At 37.8% G+C, this 19,004-nt stretch overlaps 1 protein-coding gene across 7 annotated transcripts in view; it reads right to left on the bottom strand.

Moving 5' to 3' along the window:
- The window catches only part of morc2 (MORC family CW-type zinc finger 2), a 52,795-nt gene that overhangs the window by 18,893 nt on the left and 14,898 nt on the right, over positions 1–19,004 (bottom strand). For all 7 annotated transcript variants that reach the window (XR_001170962.3, XR_001924596.2, XM_018094189.2 and 4 more), the window contains 10 exon segments: positions 16,729–16,797; positions 14,472–14,562; positions 13,455–13,563; positions 11,082–11,241; positions 8,961–9,072; positions 4,502–4,627; positions 3,149–3,228; positions 2,595–2,677; positions 1,727–1,812; positions 1,233–1,373 (listed from right to left, as the gene is read on the bottom strand). Coding sequence is in view for 5 of the 7 variants with exons in the window: in XM_018094189.2 (XP_017949678.2) it covers positions 1,233–1,373; positions 1,727–1,812; positions 2,595–2,677; positions 3,149–3,228; positions 4,502–4,627; positions 8,961–9,072; positions 11,082–11,241; positions 13,455–13,563; positions 14,472–14,562; positions 16,729–16,797 (1,057 nt within the window). In the remaining 2 variants the exon portion in view is untranslated.

The raw sequence follows: 19,004 nt of genomic DNA on the forward strand, positions 1-19,004 counted from the left end.
ACAAAAATGCACATGTGTCGAAAAGAAATTTGTTATCAAAATATAGACAGCTGTGTTTATTGCATAGTTACTCATGTAAAAGTAAGAAAAGGTCAGCAGCTTGGCAAAGTGAATTTACAGTATATATCTTTGTTCAGAAAAGTAATGCTTGGTGGTATCCAACTGTTATCTCAAGTTTACTGTATTAGGGCTCTGGCACACGGGGAGATTAGTCGCCCGTGACAAAACTCCCTGTTCGCGGGCGGTGCGATTTCTGCAAATCGGCAAAGTTGCCTCGCGAGGCTTTTTCGGCGATTTGCTGAAATCGCGCCGCCGCGTGTGCCATCCCACCGGCGACTTACATTTGGGTGGGATGGCAGGTGATGGCAACTCGGGGAGATTAGTCGCCCGCGAACAGGGAGTTTTGTCGCGGGCGACTAATCTCCCCGTGTGCCAGAGCCCTTAAACAGTAAACTTAAGATAACATCCCAATCCTATCTGTGCGTGATATATGTTAAGGACTGGTGATTTTTTTCCTATTGGTCCTGACAGGGTGGGGGAAAATGGTGGGTTCATGGGGAGAGGAGCATGGACAGAACTTGGTACCTGTTAGGGGTAACTGTTTTATAAAAATAATAGCTTCTGGGAAGTGATGGTCAGCAGGGCTTGCTCTGCTTTCATGGGAGCTGTTTTAGATACCTTGGGAGGGGCCATGGGGACAATAAGAGCCAGGGTTTGTCAGTAATGACATCAGCAGAAACAAGCCTGTTTGTTTTCCCCGTACTAGTCCCCAGCATATATTTGCTGTGTAATAGGTCTTTAAACTCATATTAATCAATGTCATTACAAACATACACTTCTCACAGACCAATTTCAGAACTGAATTTATTTTCAGCAAATGAAGGTGTATGAGATTTTGTTCAGTATCAAAGTAGGAATGCCCTGTTATGTTCAGGTTTCTTTTTTTTTTAACTTGCTTATTTGACTTTGTTTTTTACGTCTTTTTTTTTTTTTATAAACACCAGGGGGTATATTTATCATGCTGTGTAAAAAGTAAAGTGAACCATTACTAGTGATGTTGTTCATAGCAGCCAATCAGATGCTTTGCTTTCGGTTTCTAACAGTTGAAATCAAATTGCTGATTGGTTGCCCTGGGCAACATCACCAGTAATGCTTCACTCCACTTTTTTTTTTAAATATACACCCTGATGCAGAATTTTTAATATATTTACAAAAAAGATAAAACAACTTACATTCCTCCTTCCAGTTGAGGTCCAACCTTTTCGTACATTTTGATCAAACGACTGCAGTTATAGACAAACATTCCATCAAGGTCTCTTTGCTCAATATTCACTCCAAAGATAAAATTTAACTCTTTTGGCTCTTTAAGGGCTCTGTATATAGGAAACAACAAGATATTCTCAGAACTAAAATTTAGGAACAAAACTACAAATACATTTAATTCAGTGATTAAAAATATATTCCCTAAAACCTATAATTCTTTAACTGCTGGCAATACCTTCCTGCCACAAGCCTTCTGTCCAACAGAGCAACGCTGAACAGAACAAGCCTGCTTGGAGTGTTACAAGCAAGATAGATAAACTGTTTTGCTATGTAAGAGAAACACATACTCACAAAATTTTCACTTGAAATACTGAAGAAAATAATGTTACACAGACAAGAAAATTCAAACATTTCATTGACCCCCTGAATTTTTCTCATACTGGGGCCTTGACCCAATCCTCACCTTTGTTTGGCTTCCTTAATGCGTCTCTTTACATCTGCTTCTCTACGAAAAGTTATTGCTGTGTTTTGTACTTGTCGGAGCGCAGCCTGATAAAACAGTATGAAAAGTATGCATGAAATTATTATAATGAAAGGTTAGAATCTAAGAAATAAATTGTACTAGTAGTTGCCTTAGTTGAGTTTATAGTAACTTATTCTGTTCTCTGCTCCTTTACTAACCCACATATGACTTTGCAGACTAGGAGCAGGCCATAAACAATGGTCCAGGGAAATACAAACTCCTGCCCTGCACTGGCAACTCCCAAAAAAGCTGTGTGATTCTCCGTTTATTTGTACTTAAAAAAGGGATTTATTTGGGGCCCTTCAGATAAGTACAAGTACAAAAGTCCAAGAATCAGACTCTACACCTCAATCAGCCTACCCCTGTGCCTGCATCAAGAGCCCTTCATCAGCCCAGGTGCAGGCATACAGAGTGGTTCAGTGCCGAGATGCATATTTTCAGGCTCAACTAGAAGAATTTTAAAGAGAACATCTATGTGAACTTGCCCTAAAGTCTATCCTACTGTACAGTCTGCTTTTTACAATTTGAAGCTCCTTCTGTTTGACCCTTTTTAGATAACACCAACTGGGACAAGAAACCACAAAATGGCAAACTTGTGAAATACATACTTTAAGAGACTATTCAGTCCTAACACACCTTATGCACCCTCCACTAACATGACCTCTACTTTAAAAAGCTACACTGTATAACTTAGCATTAGAAATAACTGGGGATACCAGGACACCTTACACTTTATATAATATTTAACACCTTAGGTAATAAACGAAAGATACAGTTTTAGTCCTTAAAATTTTGATAAAAATCTCACCCTGCTTTCCCGAGCTAGGTCATTCCCAAGCTGCAACTCCAACGCTCGTGCTTTGCTTTCTGCTTCCCGTGCCTTCTCCTCAGCTATAAGACAGTTAAAGATTATTTTTTAATGCTTGCTGCAAACCATCACAACTACAAAGGATACATTACATTACATTAACATTTATTTATAAAGCGCCAACATATTCCGCAGCGCTGTACAATAAGTGGGTTACATACATTGGACATACAGAGTAACATATAAAGCAATCAATAACCGATACAAGAGGTGAAGAGAGCCCTGCCCAAAAGAGCTTACAATCTACAAGATACAAAACAGCAATCCATACATTTAAACCCATGAATGGAAGAGTAGTACATAAAAAGTACTGTAATTCAGGCCCAAAAAAAATGACTGGTTGTGCATTAAGCAACTGTACCAAAATCAGCTAATCGAACCTCAAATATGGTAAATGGTACTAAAGAGAATGTATATGCTAGTCATTGTTTTAAATACATGCTATGAGCAAACTGTAGTGGGAGCAGGGCATTCTGTTTCATCCACTGTCTTACCAATTTTAGCCATGTGTTCTGCTTTCTTCACCTCCTGCTCAGCTCGTGTTTTAAATCGATTTGATGTGTATCTATACATTCTGTAAAAAGAAGAAAAAAATATAGCACATCCACAAATGCTATCTGAAACTTAAAGGAAAAGTAAAAAAACAAATGTCAACACAAAGCACCTATTTTATACCTGCCTCAGAAATCTCTTCAAACTGATTCTTTTCCTGCACAATGGGCTTATGTCATTCCTTGTTCATAATGTCCACCCCATTATTCTCTGCATGAAACATGTAGAGTGTGCCATGATTAGGCTTATGCATGCTCTGTATTCTTGTCAGATTAGGCTTTATAAATTGCACATAGGTGAACTGGGTAGCTCAAGCATTATTACCAATGAGCCAGTCAGTGCAGCTACATGGAGTTTTAAATGAGAACAGATCCATTTCTCTCTGCATGCCTACAAAACATAGGCATGGAGAAATGCACTATATGCCAGGTCCAGGGGCGTTTTTGAGGTCCTTGCCACCCTGAGGCAAGGACCTCAGGGTGGGCTGGGGGGCTGCATCTCTAGTTTACGCTCTCTGCAAAAAAATCTGAATTTCAGTTCTTAATGTTACCAGGAGCTGCTTTTTGCTGCCCCTGGTAATTTGCAGGCTGCGGTCGCCTATGGTGAGTTTCTCAACTTACCTCATGGCAGCAGCACTCCTGGCCAGGTCTGATTTTGCCCTAAATGCCTAGGTGAACTTACAAAAGATTTACAGGAGCTGGTCACAAAATTACTATAGACTAATTTTATTCAAAACAATGTGCAAAACACAATATAAGGTAAGTAAGCTTTAGAATACTCATAAGGCATACTAAAGGCATACTGAAGCCAATTGAAATTAAATTGAATTAAAAGTAAAGAATATAAAGAGGGTAAATGGATTCTATTTATAAAAGACAAGTTTAATTCGATTCAATTTATAATTCTATAAATCTATAAATTCACCATTTAACCACGTTCTTCCCAAGGTATCACAGTTCCATAGGAGAATTTTGTGTTAAAATAATTATTATGGTGTATTTCACTTATAGCTTCACCATGCTGCAAAATTCTCCATTCAATATATCTGCAGGCTAAATCAGCAGTGTTTTTTCCCCTTTTGCAAAGTAAAAACAGAGTGTATCTTGGATTCTTCTGTTGTGAAATTAACTAGCTAGCTAGGATACTGATAACTAGCCAGCAATTAGCAGTGAAGACAGACAGGCAAAAGATTTAACTTGTAGGGTGTCCCTTTCACAGTTATTTCTCTATTGCCAAAGAAACTTGTCAAAGGGGAAAAAAAGGGGATATGACAATGATTCCCTGCATAACTGTACCTGGGTTTGTAAAGGCAACAAGAGAGTCGCTTAGTTTGCACCTTGTGTCCGTGAAGGAAGATTCTCATTCTTGGATCAATATACAGAACAGCAGCATAAGCTCGAAATGAGCGCCGCTCAGGCTTTCTAAGGGAAAAGAATAATGCTTAATCATAATTTAAACAGGAAGAACAATATACGAACAATTTAAAAATGTTTTTATAAGAAAAATGAAAAGACAATTAAACCCCATTTAGGAAAATTTTAGCAGTTTTTTCCCATAGCTGCTGTATAAAATGGGTTATTTGTATTGCATAAAAATGTTCGTCTGCAGGTACTCTGAATTTTTGCATTATTTGGGTTAGTTGTAAAGGTTTTGATCCGTCTGTGAGTTGATGTGCATAGGATATTCCTTGTTCTATTCACCATTGAAATGATTTATTATTATATCCTGGGGTAAAGAGGTTGTTTCCCAATACTGGAGTCAGTCTCGAAGGTTTTGATGCCAGCCCGTATTCCATAACCATAACATAGCAGCATTTGGCGGGTTATTGGCGACAAGTCTTTGTACAGTTTAAGATCTTGGGGCGGGTTCCATATTAGGCTTGTTAAGGAGGTTGTGTGTATTAAGGCGGATTCAATTTCAGCCCACAGTGGAGTTAGCTTTTTTCCATGTAGTAAGGCAATTTGGGCACATCTTGCTGCCCTGTAGTATTGTTGTAGATTTGGAATTCCTAGTCCCCCTTTTGATTTATGTAGGCACATTGTTCTTTTATTAATCCTTGGTCTTTTGTTGGCCGAGATAAAAGTCATAATGGTTCTCTGAAAATTTTGTAAGTCTCTCTGTAATATTGCTATGGGTAGGGCCCTAAAATAATACAGTAATTTTGGTAAGGTCATCATTTTGACGCAGTTAATCCTCCCCACCCAGGAGATTTGTTTTTTGTTCCAGCCCTGCATTTCCTGCGTTAAACTTATATATAACGGAGGGTAATTGCGTGTGTACATAGTGTCTAGAGTAGGAGTTAAGTTTATACCTAGGCATGGTAAGTATTTCTCTTTGATCTGGAACTCAAAGTTGAGTTCAATAAGTTTTACAGTATTCTTTGGAATATTACATGGCAGAAATTCACTTTTGTCTTGGTTTAGCTTGAGCCCTGACACTTGGGTTAAGTCCTGTATCAATTTCAGCAGATTGGGAAGGGTAGTTAGTGGGTCTGTAAAAGTAAGCAATAGATCATCTGCAAACAAGGAGATTTTTTGTTCTATCCCTGCAACTTTTACACCTTTAATATTTTGATGTTGCCTAATCGCTATAGTGTGGACGTGGGCAGTTTTAGTGTGGCGGTGGAGTAGTACCGTATATACTTGAGTATAAGCCGATCCGAATATAAGCCGAGGTACCTAATTTTACCTAAGAAAACTGCAAAAACATATCGAGTCGAGTATAAGCCTAGGGTGGGAAATGCAGCCGCTACTGCTAAGTTTTAGCAATCAAAATAAATACCAATAAAAGTACATTAATTGAGGCATCAGTGGGGTATATGTTTTTCAATATTTATTTCAAAGAAAAACAGTAAACTATCTCTGTAAGCGGAGAAGAGGGTCAACAAAAACAATAGGAGTACTACCCCACGCTCATTGCACATTGGCAAACTGGCAGCAGACCCAGTCCCGGAGGAGATGTAAGGGGAAATAAGTATTGCTAGTGGGAGCCTAGGCCAGGGCACTGGAGGGTCTGGTTGCGGGGGGGCCTAATTTGCACACAAAGGACAGAGGGCACTAGTCTGGAGGGACCCATGGCACCCGACTCGAGTACAAGCCAAGGGTGACTTTTTCAGCACATTTTTGGTGTTGAAAAACTAGGCTTATACTCGAGTATATACAGTATGTTTGTAAAATTTTTGTGAATGGACCTTGTATTCCTATTGATTGTGGTACCGCTCCGAGGCATTCCAATATTTAGTATTTTCCTAATATTGTCTCCTGCTGGCTGGAGGGTATGAATCCCACCTGGTCTTTATGTATTTTGGGGAGTAGCGCCAAGAGTCTCTTGGAGAGGATGAAGGTTAGTATCTTGAGGTCCAAATTCAAAAGGGAAATAGGACGGTGGTGTTTGGGATGTAGGTGTAGATGTGATGTGTGCTGCTAATAATTCTGGGGCAATTTTCCTTGGGCAATATAATCATATAAAGCTTTCAGCTGTGGTATTAAGATTTCCGAAATTTTTTTGTAGTAGCCAGCTGATACACCATCTGGTCCTGGGGCCTTTCCTGTTTTAAAGTTTTTAATGGCGTCACCTATGTCATCTAGTGAAATGCCTTAATTTAGTCTGTCAACTTCTGCTTTTGTAAGTGTTGGGATTGGGTAGTGGGCATCCATCTATAGCCTTTTTGGTGGGCTTATGAGATTGGGTGTACAGCTTTCTATACAAATCCAGGAACGTGTCTCGTATTTTTTCTGGATTAGAAGTGGGTCTTGATTCGTGGTATTTGGTTAACCTGGGTTTTATCCTTTAATAAGTTTGCAAGAAACCTATTTGGTTTGTTGCAATATTTATAATATTTAAAGTTTGTCAATCTTATTGCTTTATCTACCTTGTGCTTCTGCAGTGTATCTAGTTCTTGCTTGATAGCTTTAATTCGCTTAATTGTATGATAGGATTATTTTACTTGGATTTTTTTTTCTAGTATTTGTAGAGATTTTTCTAGTCTGTCTTGTGTTTCTCGTGCTTTTCTCTGTTTTATTGCTGCTTGTTGAATAAAGTAGCCTCATAGTTGCCTTATGGGCTGCCCGGTGTTACTTATGGGGTAGTATTTTCCTTAAAGTAGTTATTAAGAGTAGTTTTTGAGTCTATGATTGATTGGGGGTTACTAAGGAGGCTTCCATTAAGGCGCCACTGAGTGCTTTTTGTGGGGATGTCAAGTACCGTTAGAGAGATAGCAACAAGATCATGATCAGACCATGCACACGGCTTGATGTATGCTTCTTTTAGGTTGGGTGTTGCTAACGTATTTATCAAAATTGTGTCTATTCTGGAATATTGTTTATGAGGGGCAGAATAGTAAGTATATACCCGTGTTTTAGGGTGTAGTTCTCTCCATGTGTCTACATAGTGGGTTGTGTTAAGTATAGAACAAAGCAGAAATAGAGACTGCACTCAAGCAAAATTTCCGCTGGGGAGCTTACCCCATTTATTATGCCAATGTACCATAAAGAAAATCAACATTTCGGGGGGGCACTCCCTCCCTTCGTCAGGAGTTGGCTGATGTCCTTTCTGGTAAGTAAACGAGCTGCTTGTAGGACCGCATCCCTGGAGGCTTCGTACTGGAATTTAAGTACAATGTCCCTTGGGGAATCTTTATTGCGAGGTCTTGCAAGTGCTCTGTGTATCCGGACCATTTGTAGTTGCTCCGGGGGCACATTTGTGAGTAGCTTTGAGAAGAGGCTGGAAACAAATTTTTCCAAGTCTGTTTCTGTCTCGGGTACTCCTCTAAGGAGAAGGTTGGCCTTTCGTGACCTATTTTCAAGGTCCTCCAATTTTTCCTCCATTATATACATTTTTTCCTTATATGCTTCAAGGGTTTCGTGTCCGCGTGCATGGCCATCACTATTTGCTCAGCACGGAGTTCTAGGGCGTTGGTTTACGTACCTAGCTTCTGTATCTGCTTTGTGAACTCCCACTGGAGCTGCTAGTTCTGTTCGGAACAGTTTCTGTATAGATTGCAGCAGTTCTGGGACGTCAGGTGGTGTAGCAGTTTGTTCAGCCTGCGAGTTTGTCTCCTCAGGCTCCTGTGTGGTGGGCAAAGATGGCGGAGTGTCTGGGCGCCGTTGCTGAAAAAACTTGTGTGTGCTTTGAGTCGTTGTCTTAATCGGTCCCGGAGGCGCCATTGTAATGTAGGTAGGTTGAGGAGGTCAGATTGTACTCAGCTGGTTCGATTATTGCTGTTTTTTGCTAAATTTTCCTGACCTGGGTACGAAGCTCACATCAGGTGCATCTGTCCCTGATGGCGCTGCACATGCGCCCCCTCCCAGAGTTATTTTAATCTTTACATCTTTTACTTCTTCTCCCCCCTTACCTCTTTTACCCTTTTAACTTACCCAATTTCCTTTAACCAAACTCCAAAAACCAAAACCAAACACCAAAATCACCACTTCTGCAGGACCAACTGTGTGAATAAGCTATCCTAATACTTTGTATTATGACAAAAGTATGCTCTAAGGGCAAGCGCATATATAGAAGGATTCATAAAGGAGACAATAAAGGCCAGGCTTCCCTCTTATTTTAAAAACATCCCACAATGTACTTTTTTTCCCAGAACAACTTAATTTTCTCCCTACACCAAGGTATCCCTTGCGCTTATTTAAGGTGGATTCATGCACATTACACTTTTCTTAATTTCAGTGCATAATTACGTCACAAAAGTTAAAAAAATCAGCCCCTTATTTATTTTAAATACACAGTAATCTTTTCACGTACGTTCCCTCTGGTGGAGTCCCAGCCATCTGAATATCTTTAGGGTCCGTGACCAAATCCAGCTCTGGTTCACCAGAGTCCATCAGCTTCAAGTTAAAAATTACAACCAGGGTTCCTGTGTCAGAAAAGATGAAAGCTGTTACAGGTTTTCACTATAATCAGTGAATAGTATATTTTTAGTATGATATGTTTTCTTTTTACTAGTATGGTATATGTATAACAGTATTAAAGATACTAAGGGGCCGATTCACTAAAAGTCGATAAAACGAGTGCTATTTATAGCACGCGTTAAAAATGTTATCACTTATTTTTTGCGACTTAACATTCGATTTACTAAATGACACTAGTCATAATTAAGAAGCGATGACATATTTTCAAGCAATATATTACTCAGTTTGTAACATATTACACAGCGCACGATATTTTACGCACATAACCATTACTTTCTGAAAACAACCGTTCTAAAAATCACAATTTCCCTGAAAACAGGAGGATGCATCACTCTAGGGCCAACACGTACTTGAAAAAATACGACTGCAAACTCCATGTTGTGTCGCCAAAAGCTCACAAACCACAATTTTCTTTAAAGAATAAGTTTTTTTTTTCTATCAGTAAAATTACTCTGAACAGCCTCCAGAATTACCTACCTTTGTCCCAGCATTGTCTGACCTGGTTCCTCAGTTAAACATTAATCCTTTCCTTTGCTTCCTTGTGCAGAGTGAAGCCCCGCCCCCACTTCCTGTTTCCTTTTCTCTTCAATTTGACAATGTTGTCGGAGTGGAGGCAGCAGGAGCCAGTCTGTGCATTATCAGGGTTTTTTTTTTGATGAGAGACCTGAACAGGAAGTGGGGGGCGGGGCTTCACTCTGTACAAGGAAGCAAAGGAAAGGATTAACGTCTAACTGAGGAACCAGGTCAGACAGAATGCTGGGACAAAGGTAAGTAATTCTGGAGGCTGTTTTGAGTAATTTTACTGATAGAAAAAAAAAAGAAAAAGGTTTACTTATTCTTTAAGTACCACCTACCCCAAGTAGGTGTTAATGTTCGCACAGATTAACGCGATATTTTGCGCGTCTAACGCTTCATATGTGTTTGTGAATCATGCATTACTTCTATTCACTAATTAATGGAATGCATAGAAATAATCGGTAAAAAATCGGTACTTATTTATTGCATGCTTTTTAATGCAAAAAAGCATGTGATAAGTGTTATCGACCTTTAGTGAATCGGACCCTAAGTCTTTATTTTGTTGAGTTTCTGCATTAAACTATTTTTTTGTGCCGTAGCAAGCTTGGACCCTTAACTGTTATATAGTTGCCATAACAGAATTTAATACTTAATACGCTGATTATTAGCATGGAAAACAGGAGTTGCTGGCACTCACGTCATAAGGGAAAAAATATGCCTGGGTGCAGTCTTCAATATAAAATGATGAATACACAAGCTAATAAAAGCCACTCTCACAGGACTTATGAAAAATAAAGGTTTTTACTGAAGAAGATGAACTAATGTTTCGGCTGTAGCACCAGCCTTTCTCAAAGTTACAAAAACAAGTGAAGGTGATCCATAAATACTGTGCAAGGCAGGAAACTTCAAACAGTGACGAGTATCACAACAGGTACAAGTGACGTAACACCTTCCACCCCTCACCACCCACTCCAATACAAAACATAGTTTAACGTATAAACGAAAACATATGGCCTGACCATATATAACAAAAAAAAGTGTGTCAGCATCACTTTAAATGTGACAAATGGACAAGTCCACTGTGCCAGTGGGTATGCTTTTTCTGCTAGCACAAAAGATTGCACCTGATGCCTTCCTTTGGCTGTACAGTTAATTGCCTGAAATAGAAAGTTTGAGTGGTTCTCTTACAATAAAAACATGCACTAGAGCACTTTTGGGCCTTACACTACCGGTTCTGGTGCTTTAAGGAGGAGACTACAGTCAATAAGAGGCAGCACAAGTTGTTTTACAACAAAGAAAACACTTTCTATACTTTCAGCCTTAAGAATACATATCTACACTTACGTACTTATACACACAGTTTCCCTGTCATTGTATTATATTATCGCTAGAAACTTTCACTTCGGTTGAATTAAATGAAAGAACCATTCCTTCTTACCTGTGTCTTCAGTTATTTTTTTAAACTGTTCCATGAGCTCCTTTTGGGAATGAAATGGAGAATACTTATAGATGAGTTCAGTTTCAATTGCAAACTTCTCCATGTTGTCTGTTATAGGTTCACAAGTTTTCGAATTCCAAGTTGGAAGAGGAACAATAACCTTTGGAACAGCAAGAAAAACACAGGCAGAGTTAAGAATATGATGTTTAATGAATTTGCAAACTTAAGTAAAACCAAACATTTCTTCAAATTAATTTTCCCTTACAAAATAATAGACAAAAAAGATTGGTTATAAAGTGAATTTTGCAAAGGATTATTTGGCAGTTCTATTTAATGTAAGCCATATTTTATCCATGGCACCAGGCTTGAGTCCTGTAGCTGCATTTTCGTATGCAGGTTGGGTTGCAGATCTTATCTATATTTCATATCTTGTATTATATTATCTCTATTTTACTCCTTAAAAAAAAAAAATTCTACCTCCACCTACTTTTTGATGATGTCACTTGGAGCAACAGCACTTCCTGTTGGTGGTCAGCAGGTCGTGGATCAGGTATGCGAATAAGGCAGTTGTGTGTTGGGTAGTAGGCCTTAGCAGGTTTAAATGTTGGTTTGAGTTCAGGTTTAAAAAAAAAATTTGATTTCACACAGGACTCTACCAGACTATCAGGAATTGTTTCTGCTGGCATCTCCAAAAGAATGGTTTTAAGGGTGTTTAGAACTTTTTTGTTGGCTGTAAAACTATGGGTAATTAAAATGTGTCAATGTTTGTTTATGTTGCATTGGGTCCTATTTAGAAGTGGCTGCTCTGGATATTTTGGTGAGCTTAGTACCATATTTATCAAACAATAAATGCTGAGCCTTGTCACATTGCAAAAAGATTTGGCTCATTATTCCAGAGACATTAAATCCCCCTGTTAAAGAAAAACTACATCCCCCAAATAATGCAAGACTCTATAAAAATTTATTGCATAAACAGCTCATATGTAAAACCCTGCTTCATCTAAAAAAAAAAAAAACATTTTCATAAGTAGTATGTGTCATTGGTACTCCTAAATAGAAAATTGCCGTTTTAAGCACTAAGTGCCACCCCTTGGCATAATACGATTCACAGTGCAAACAAACTAACCAAGGGCACACATACATGTTAGGTAACATGAGCAAATTAATGGAAACAACGTTCTGTCTTTTACTCCATCTTCACACAGACCATCACTAAATGGTGGCTCAAGGGAAAAGATGTAAAAGGGAAATATTTACTGTTATATTCCAGTTCAGTAAGATTTTTTAGACACTTAATATGATATAAACTATCTGTTGGTTAATTATTTATTCTAGGGGTATAGTTTTTCTTTAAGAATTTGGGGTTTGATCTTGTGTGCATATTTTTCCAGTATACGCCTAAGTACCATATATTTAGAAATGTATATGTGGCTTTCTGAGCTAAACTACTATCAATCTGTGTCAAATGAGAGTGGACATGCTTTGGTTCACATGCTGACCTTTGGACCTCCATACAAGATGGAAATATGCTCTTTGTATTTTAGAAAGCAGAAATTGTGGGGAAGCAGTGTGGCTAGTTGTAAATATGTCTGCAATGATTCTTGCAGGATTGAATCTACAGTTGTGGAATTAAATGAGCCCTTTTTAGTTTAACTCTCGATATCTGGCTAAATGCATCTACTGAATAAAAAACAGTGGTAAGGGAAATTGAGGTCTTGTTAAGAGTCAATAATAGCATACATGCAGCATTTGTATTACTTAACTTTACTTAACCATATTATCTTTTAGCCTAATAACTAGAGGTTCTATTGTCATCAAACACAAAATGGGTGATATTAGGCTCCTCACTTTGAGCCTAATTCTACATCTATGGAATCTAAAGGGAACCATATTATTTAATACAAGACTTGAGGCAATCATACAAGAATGAAATGTAAACTAAAAAAGGGAAAAGTCAGCATATTTACATTTTTGTTATTATTATTATTAATAATAATCTTAGAGCACAGCCGTCCTTTTTCTCTTAGTTAGAGCCACCTTCGTGTCTTTCATTTACCTCCAAATATGTATATGCACTGTATTACCCTAGAGTGCAAGCAAATGTGCATCAGCACCCATGGCAGAGCAGTGTGCATGCACACATCGGAGGCTAGGTTACAAAGAGGAACACTGTATGAACAGTCAAGTTAGATTATTTGGCTTTAGTTTGATCATATTGCATTACATTATATTAGACATGTACTTTTTTATTCTAATAATTGTATAACTTTTATATTACTAAGGTATAGTTTTTAAAAAATAAATAGGTGTAAGTAAGCCCCTATTTAATATAAATCATATATCAATATGGTAATATCAAAACAATTTTCAAACCTCATCAATGCCTTCCTCCTCATGAAAGGTTCGAGACAGAAAAAGGCAGGTCATTGAATCTCCCTTCTTGGTGAAAAGGATGAAATCTTTTCCAATTCTCATAGAACCCCTAGGAAGAGACACAAAGAAAGTGAACTCTCTTTTAAGAAAATCAAAATGCATGGCATTCCTGTATTATTATTCTTTATTTATATAGCACTGACATGTTTCAAAGCAATTTTACAGAGATTATACATCACATCAGACCCTGTCCCAGTTGAGCTTAAAATCTAAGGTCCGTATCACATTGACACAGCCAATTAACATGCATACGGTTTATATATTTTTGGACTGTGGGCCAAATAATCAAATTACAATGATAGGAATATGTGCCATCCAAGCAGGGGTCCCACTGATAAGGTTAGGCTGACCTCGATCCAAATCTGGCTGATTTTCATGTAGGTCCATCAGAGGGCCCCATACATGGGGCTGCCAAATACATGGCCCAAACGCTTGCAGACTTAGTTAAGAATGGCCAAGGCAGCAGCTAGTATACTTGCATGGAGCAGGCTAAATTAGTGTTGCTTTATGCCTATATTGTATAATTTACCTATACACTCCTCACTATGAATTACATATACAATCTAGTTCATATACAATTATGAACTTTTATTTAGCAGTTAGTGCTGTGTTAACCTAGGATACATTCACTAAGAAAGAAATCACTTAAACCTTTAAGGCAGATGAACCCAAAAAAAAATAGCCATTTCAAATATGCATAAGACTTTCTATTACTTTGTTTGATTTGTATTTCTCTTTTATGCAAAATAATAAATTAGCTAGGCCTATTTGTATTTTCAGTTATAGTTCTAGGTAAATGAAGCATATAAAAAGTTTAGAGTTATCAATATAATATATATATATATATATATATATATATATATATATATATATATATATAATATAAATGTTGCATATACTTTTTGAATGTTACAAAATGTCAGTGTTCTTGTCGAAAATCACTGTCAAAATACTTACGACTTTAAACCATTTCCATATTGCCCAATTTGAATAGATTCAGGAGTCCTTTTAGCAGATCGACCAAACTGAATGACACTGGCTGCTTCACCTAATACAGACAAATAATGAGCAACAATAAAACAATCAGTCACACTTTCAAACGTTTTAAAAAATACTGGCAAAGGTGGCAAATTTCTAATTTAAGTTATCTAGGGTAAGATGTTCCAGATTCTGTTTACAATAAAATATTTTGAATTCTATTTTAATCTTTAAGCAGTTAATTGGTCATTAACAGAATAGCATGACATAATATCTACACAAAAGGAGCATGTCAGGAGACACCTGACATGTTCCTCCTGTTTTACAAGGAGGACAAAGCAGTGAACAACATTTTACATGTAGTTTACTTAAGGGAAACTATATTCCTGAAAACTGTAGATCACTATAAAAATATGTCACATAAAAAGCCCATATGTAAAAATCCTGCTTCATCTAGATAGTATTAGAAAATTTTATATTACGAAAATGGGCTATGTGCCATTGGATGTTCCTAAACCTGGGGGACCTATAATGCATTTACAGGACATCTGGATGGACAACTATTTTGTGTTCAGGACATGCTACAATATGTTATTTTTAGGACAATTTCAGTCTGAAGGTTAGTTTTAGATGGTTGCATTTTGTCGAAAGAAGACAAATCTGAACATGTATGGCCACCTTAAAGCTGCTCTGAGTCCTCTGTTAAAAGAAATATGGCATTCCTTTGCTTCTACTGTGTACATATGGGCTTCGGTATCAGACTTCCTTCTCTCAACACAAGCTTCCAGGGCTTGAGCCTGTGCAGCATGTTCCTTTCCCCTTCTATCCCTCCCTGCTGTAATCTGAGCCCAGAGTTGCAATACAGCCAAAGACACAAAGCAGGGGGAAAGGAAAGTCACGTCACACTAAGCTAATATGGCAGCAGCTATCTTAAACAAAGAGAGCTTTTAGGGCTGTTTACTCAAGTATGAAAATGCATTCTACAGAATAAATATAGCACTATTGTGGCTACTCTACTGGGAATAAACTGCCTCAGTAGCTTTCCTTCTCCTTTAGGTTTATGTCCAACTGGGAGATTAATCACCATGATAAATCTCTGCTATGGTGGGCAAATCTCCCCAAAATGTCTTCCCATCAGCAATAACAACTCTGGGCAGATTAGTAGCCCACAGTAGTAGTGATAGCGAATCTGTCCCGTTTCGCCGTTTCGCAAAACAATCCGCCAATGGCAAAACGCGGAAATTCGCCGCGAATCCATGGCTGGCGAAACATTTCGCCCATCACTACACAGTAGCACAGATTTATAGCACGCCACTTATATACCCATCAGACATAAGCTTAAAGTACTAAAAGCCAAACCCTGGCTCATTGGATTCACTGTGCTTACACACAAACCAAGGGCACAAGTACTTGCTAGGTTACATCAGACAATAAATGGACATAGCTTTATCTTTTACTATCATGCTCCTTCCTGTTACAGTTAGAGCTTCATTATTTCCTGTCAGGTGATCTCTGAGGAAGGATGTACTATATGTAATCAAATGCATTGTAATGAGAAGCACCCGCAATGAATTATCTTTTACGTATCCCCCTTCAAAATATCTCACAAGAAATGCAAAACAACCCTCTCTTTATACATACTTCCAAAGCCTGGCACTCATATAGGGAAAAACAAAACCTATCTCCCAATAACTCAATACATCTGACATGGATAGGAAATAAAGACTTCACACCAAGTTTTACAAACAAGTTAAAATGGTTGAGGAGACCGCCTCATACGTATGCAAATAAATCAAAGGGATTCAGGGAACAAATTCCTTAGGGCTCTTAGAAAAATCCCATTTGCATGGGTTTATCCTATATGTACAAGCTTACCCACTGGGTTTTTAAAACAAAAGCCAGGATAATAGCTGATCAGATTCCCAACTACAGACCGGTTTCACCTTTCTTGGGGCTCATCAGTGTAGTGCAGGGTTTTCTGATTAGCTTAAGAAGAGCCAGGAGTTAAAAGGATTAACATATGCAAAAGAGTCAAGGGGATTCAAACCCAGTGGGTAAGCTTTTGCCTATAGGATAAACCCATGCAAATGGGATATTTCTAAGAGCCTTAAGGAATTTGTTCCCAGAATCCCTTTGACTTATTTGTTAATGAGTTTCATCAGTGTTAGGTAATGCACTAAACAAACGATGTTATAAACAAATATGAAAATCATTAGGGCTGATGCATTTTACTTACTAGGATCCATTCCTGCTCCATCGTCAAGAAAGCAAAGCATGAAGCCACCTCGAAGTTCTTCTCTCTTTACTGAAAATTATCAAAAATATTTTCAAATTCCATACTTATTCAAATTCCATAGTTATTCCATACTTATTCAGTGTATCGCTTATAGTTGGTCACAAGTCTTTGGATACTTTTAAGTTTTTTAAATTTCAAAGAAGATATTCGACAAACCATACTGTACATGAAAATGGGTACAATCCTTTATTATACATTTATTGTACATGCATTCACAAGTTTTAGTGCAATGACACAAAGTGATTTTTGCCCAATACAATTTTCAGTAGCCCAAACATATGGCATCAAAAGGCACACTTGACCTCTGTGTTAAACGAAAAATACCTGTCTAGAGCTTAATCTAACACTTTACATAACTTCAGATTTTGAGTGTTTTGGCACAGAGTGTTTGGGCTAATTAAATATTTTGTGAACAGTCCAAAATAACCCATGCACTACTGATCTGAAAGAAGCTTAAATGGGTGGTTCACCTTTATATCAAATTTTAGTACATCATAGAATGTCCTATTCCTAGCAACTATGCAAAGGACCTTCATTTGTTTTCCAGCTTTCAAATGGGGATCACTGACCCCGGCAGCCAAAAAACTATTCTTCTATTGAGCTTACAATTTCATTAATATTGTTACTCTTTGTTCATTCTCTTTCTATTCAGGCCCTCTCATATTCATATTCCAATTTCTTATTCAAAAACTGCTGAAGGTAAAAAACCAGATAGTAAATGAAATCCCAAACTGGAGTGCTGCTGAACAAAATACTAAGGGGCAGTTATCAAAATGTTAGTTTAGAGCTTAATAACTCACCCATGTTCAATTCATTCCTATGGGATTTTAGCATATTTATCAATGGGTGAAAATTAGAGTTTACCATCTGATAAATACGCTTTTAAAATTCCCATAGGAACGAATAGAACATGTGTGAGTTTTTATGTATTAAGCTCTAAACTCACATATTGATAAATCTGCCCCTAAATAACTGAAAAAACACAAAATATATAAAATGAAAACCAACTACAAATTATCTCAAAATATCAATGTCTATATCATAGTAAAAGTTATATTAAGGGTTAACAACCCATTTAAGTCTCATCAACAGGTAGGTAAACATCCTAAGTTTATGAGCAGGAGCAAATACTAAATTATTTTGTTTAAAATGTAGTATCAGCAGCATATTATGGGCAAATATTAAAAGTAACTAGCATGCTACTGGACAGCTGGACAACAATTAAATATATAACAAATAATAGCCAAAGTAGTTCTCCAATTACAGGCCCCCCCTATGACCTTTCCTGTGCGTAGTTATTTCTCCTGAAACGATTTTTAATAAAATGTGATACTGGACAATCAGATCCTGAACTGTTGCATCTTTGCCCTCTTATCCAGACTGGGGCCTCCTTTCATGTAGGGATGGACTGAGCCATAATCCCTGACTGAGACCATAGATCTCTGCAGGGATCAGCCTCTGGGTGGTGCCCCACAAGAATATGGGGTCTTTCAAGCGTAACCCTAAGAACCACTTTGCTAAATAAAGAATATGTTATTTAAGAGAGCCTCGGAAGATTCTGTAATCAAGAATCGTATCTAATATTTTTGCCAGCTGTTCATTACAACATGTGTAGGTGGTTTGAGACAGAACTTAGCAACCAGTTTAGAAGATGGAATTCTGAGATGAATGGGTTAGTGGACTTCAAGTCTTTAGGGGTAATTTACTACAAGAAAGGCATGTCCCATGACAGGTCTGGACTGCACGCTCTAAAAAAATCCAGCATTAGGAGAAACAACCATTACCCAAAATGTAGATCTTCCCATGAACATGCGAGATGCATTCTTATGGGCAAACTCTGCCAAAGGTATTAGACAGGACCAGTCATCATGACAAATGAAAATGTGGCATCTCACAACTTTTCCAAAGCTTGCACCCTCTCTGCAGATCCATTAAACTGTGGATAATAGGCTTAGGAAAACTGAAGGGTGGCCCCAAGAGATTGGATGCAAAATGATTGGCTGAGCTCAAAAATAAACTGAGGGTCTCAGAAAATTTAAATCAGAAAGCCATAAAGCTGGAATATGTGTTGGATAAAGAGTTCAGAAAATTATACGACAGATGGGAGTTAGCATAAAGGTGGCAGATCAACAATAAACATTAATGGCTAGATTGGTTCAAGGTTGAAAAAGAATAGATAATGATTGTACAAGAAAATAAATGATTCTCCAACAGAA

The sequence above is a fragment of the Xenopus tropicalis genome, chromosome 1 (assembly GCF_000004195.4).
Source record: "Xenopus tropicalis strain Nigerian chromosome 1, UCB_Xtro_10.0, whole genome shotgun sequence".
NCBI lineage: Eukaryota > Metazoa > Chordata > Amphibia > Anura > Pipidae > Xenopus > Xenopus tropicalis.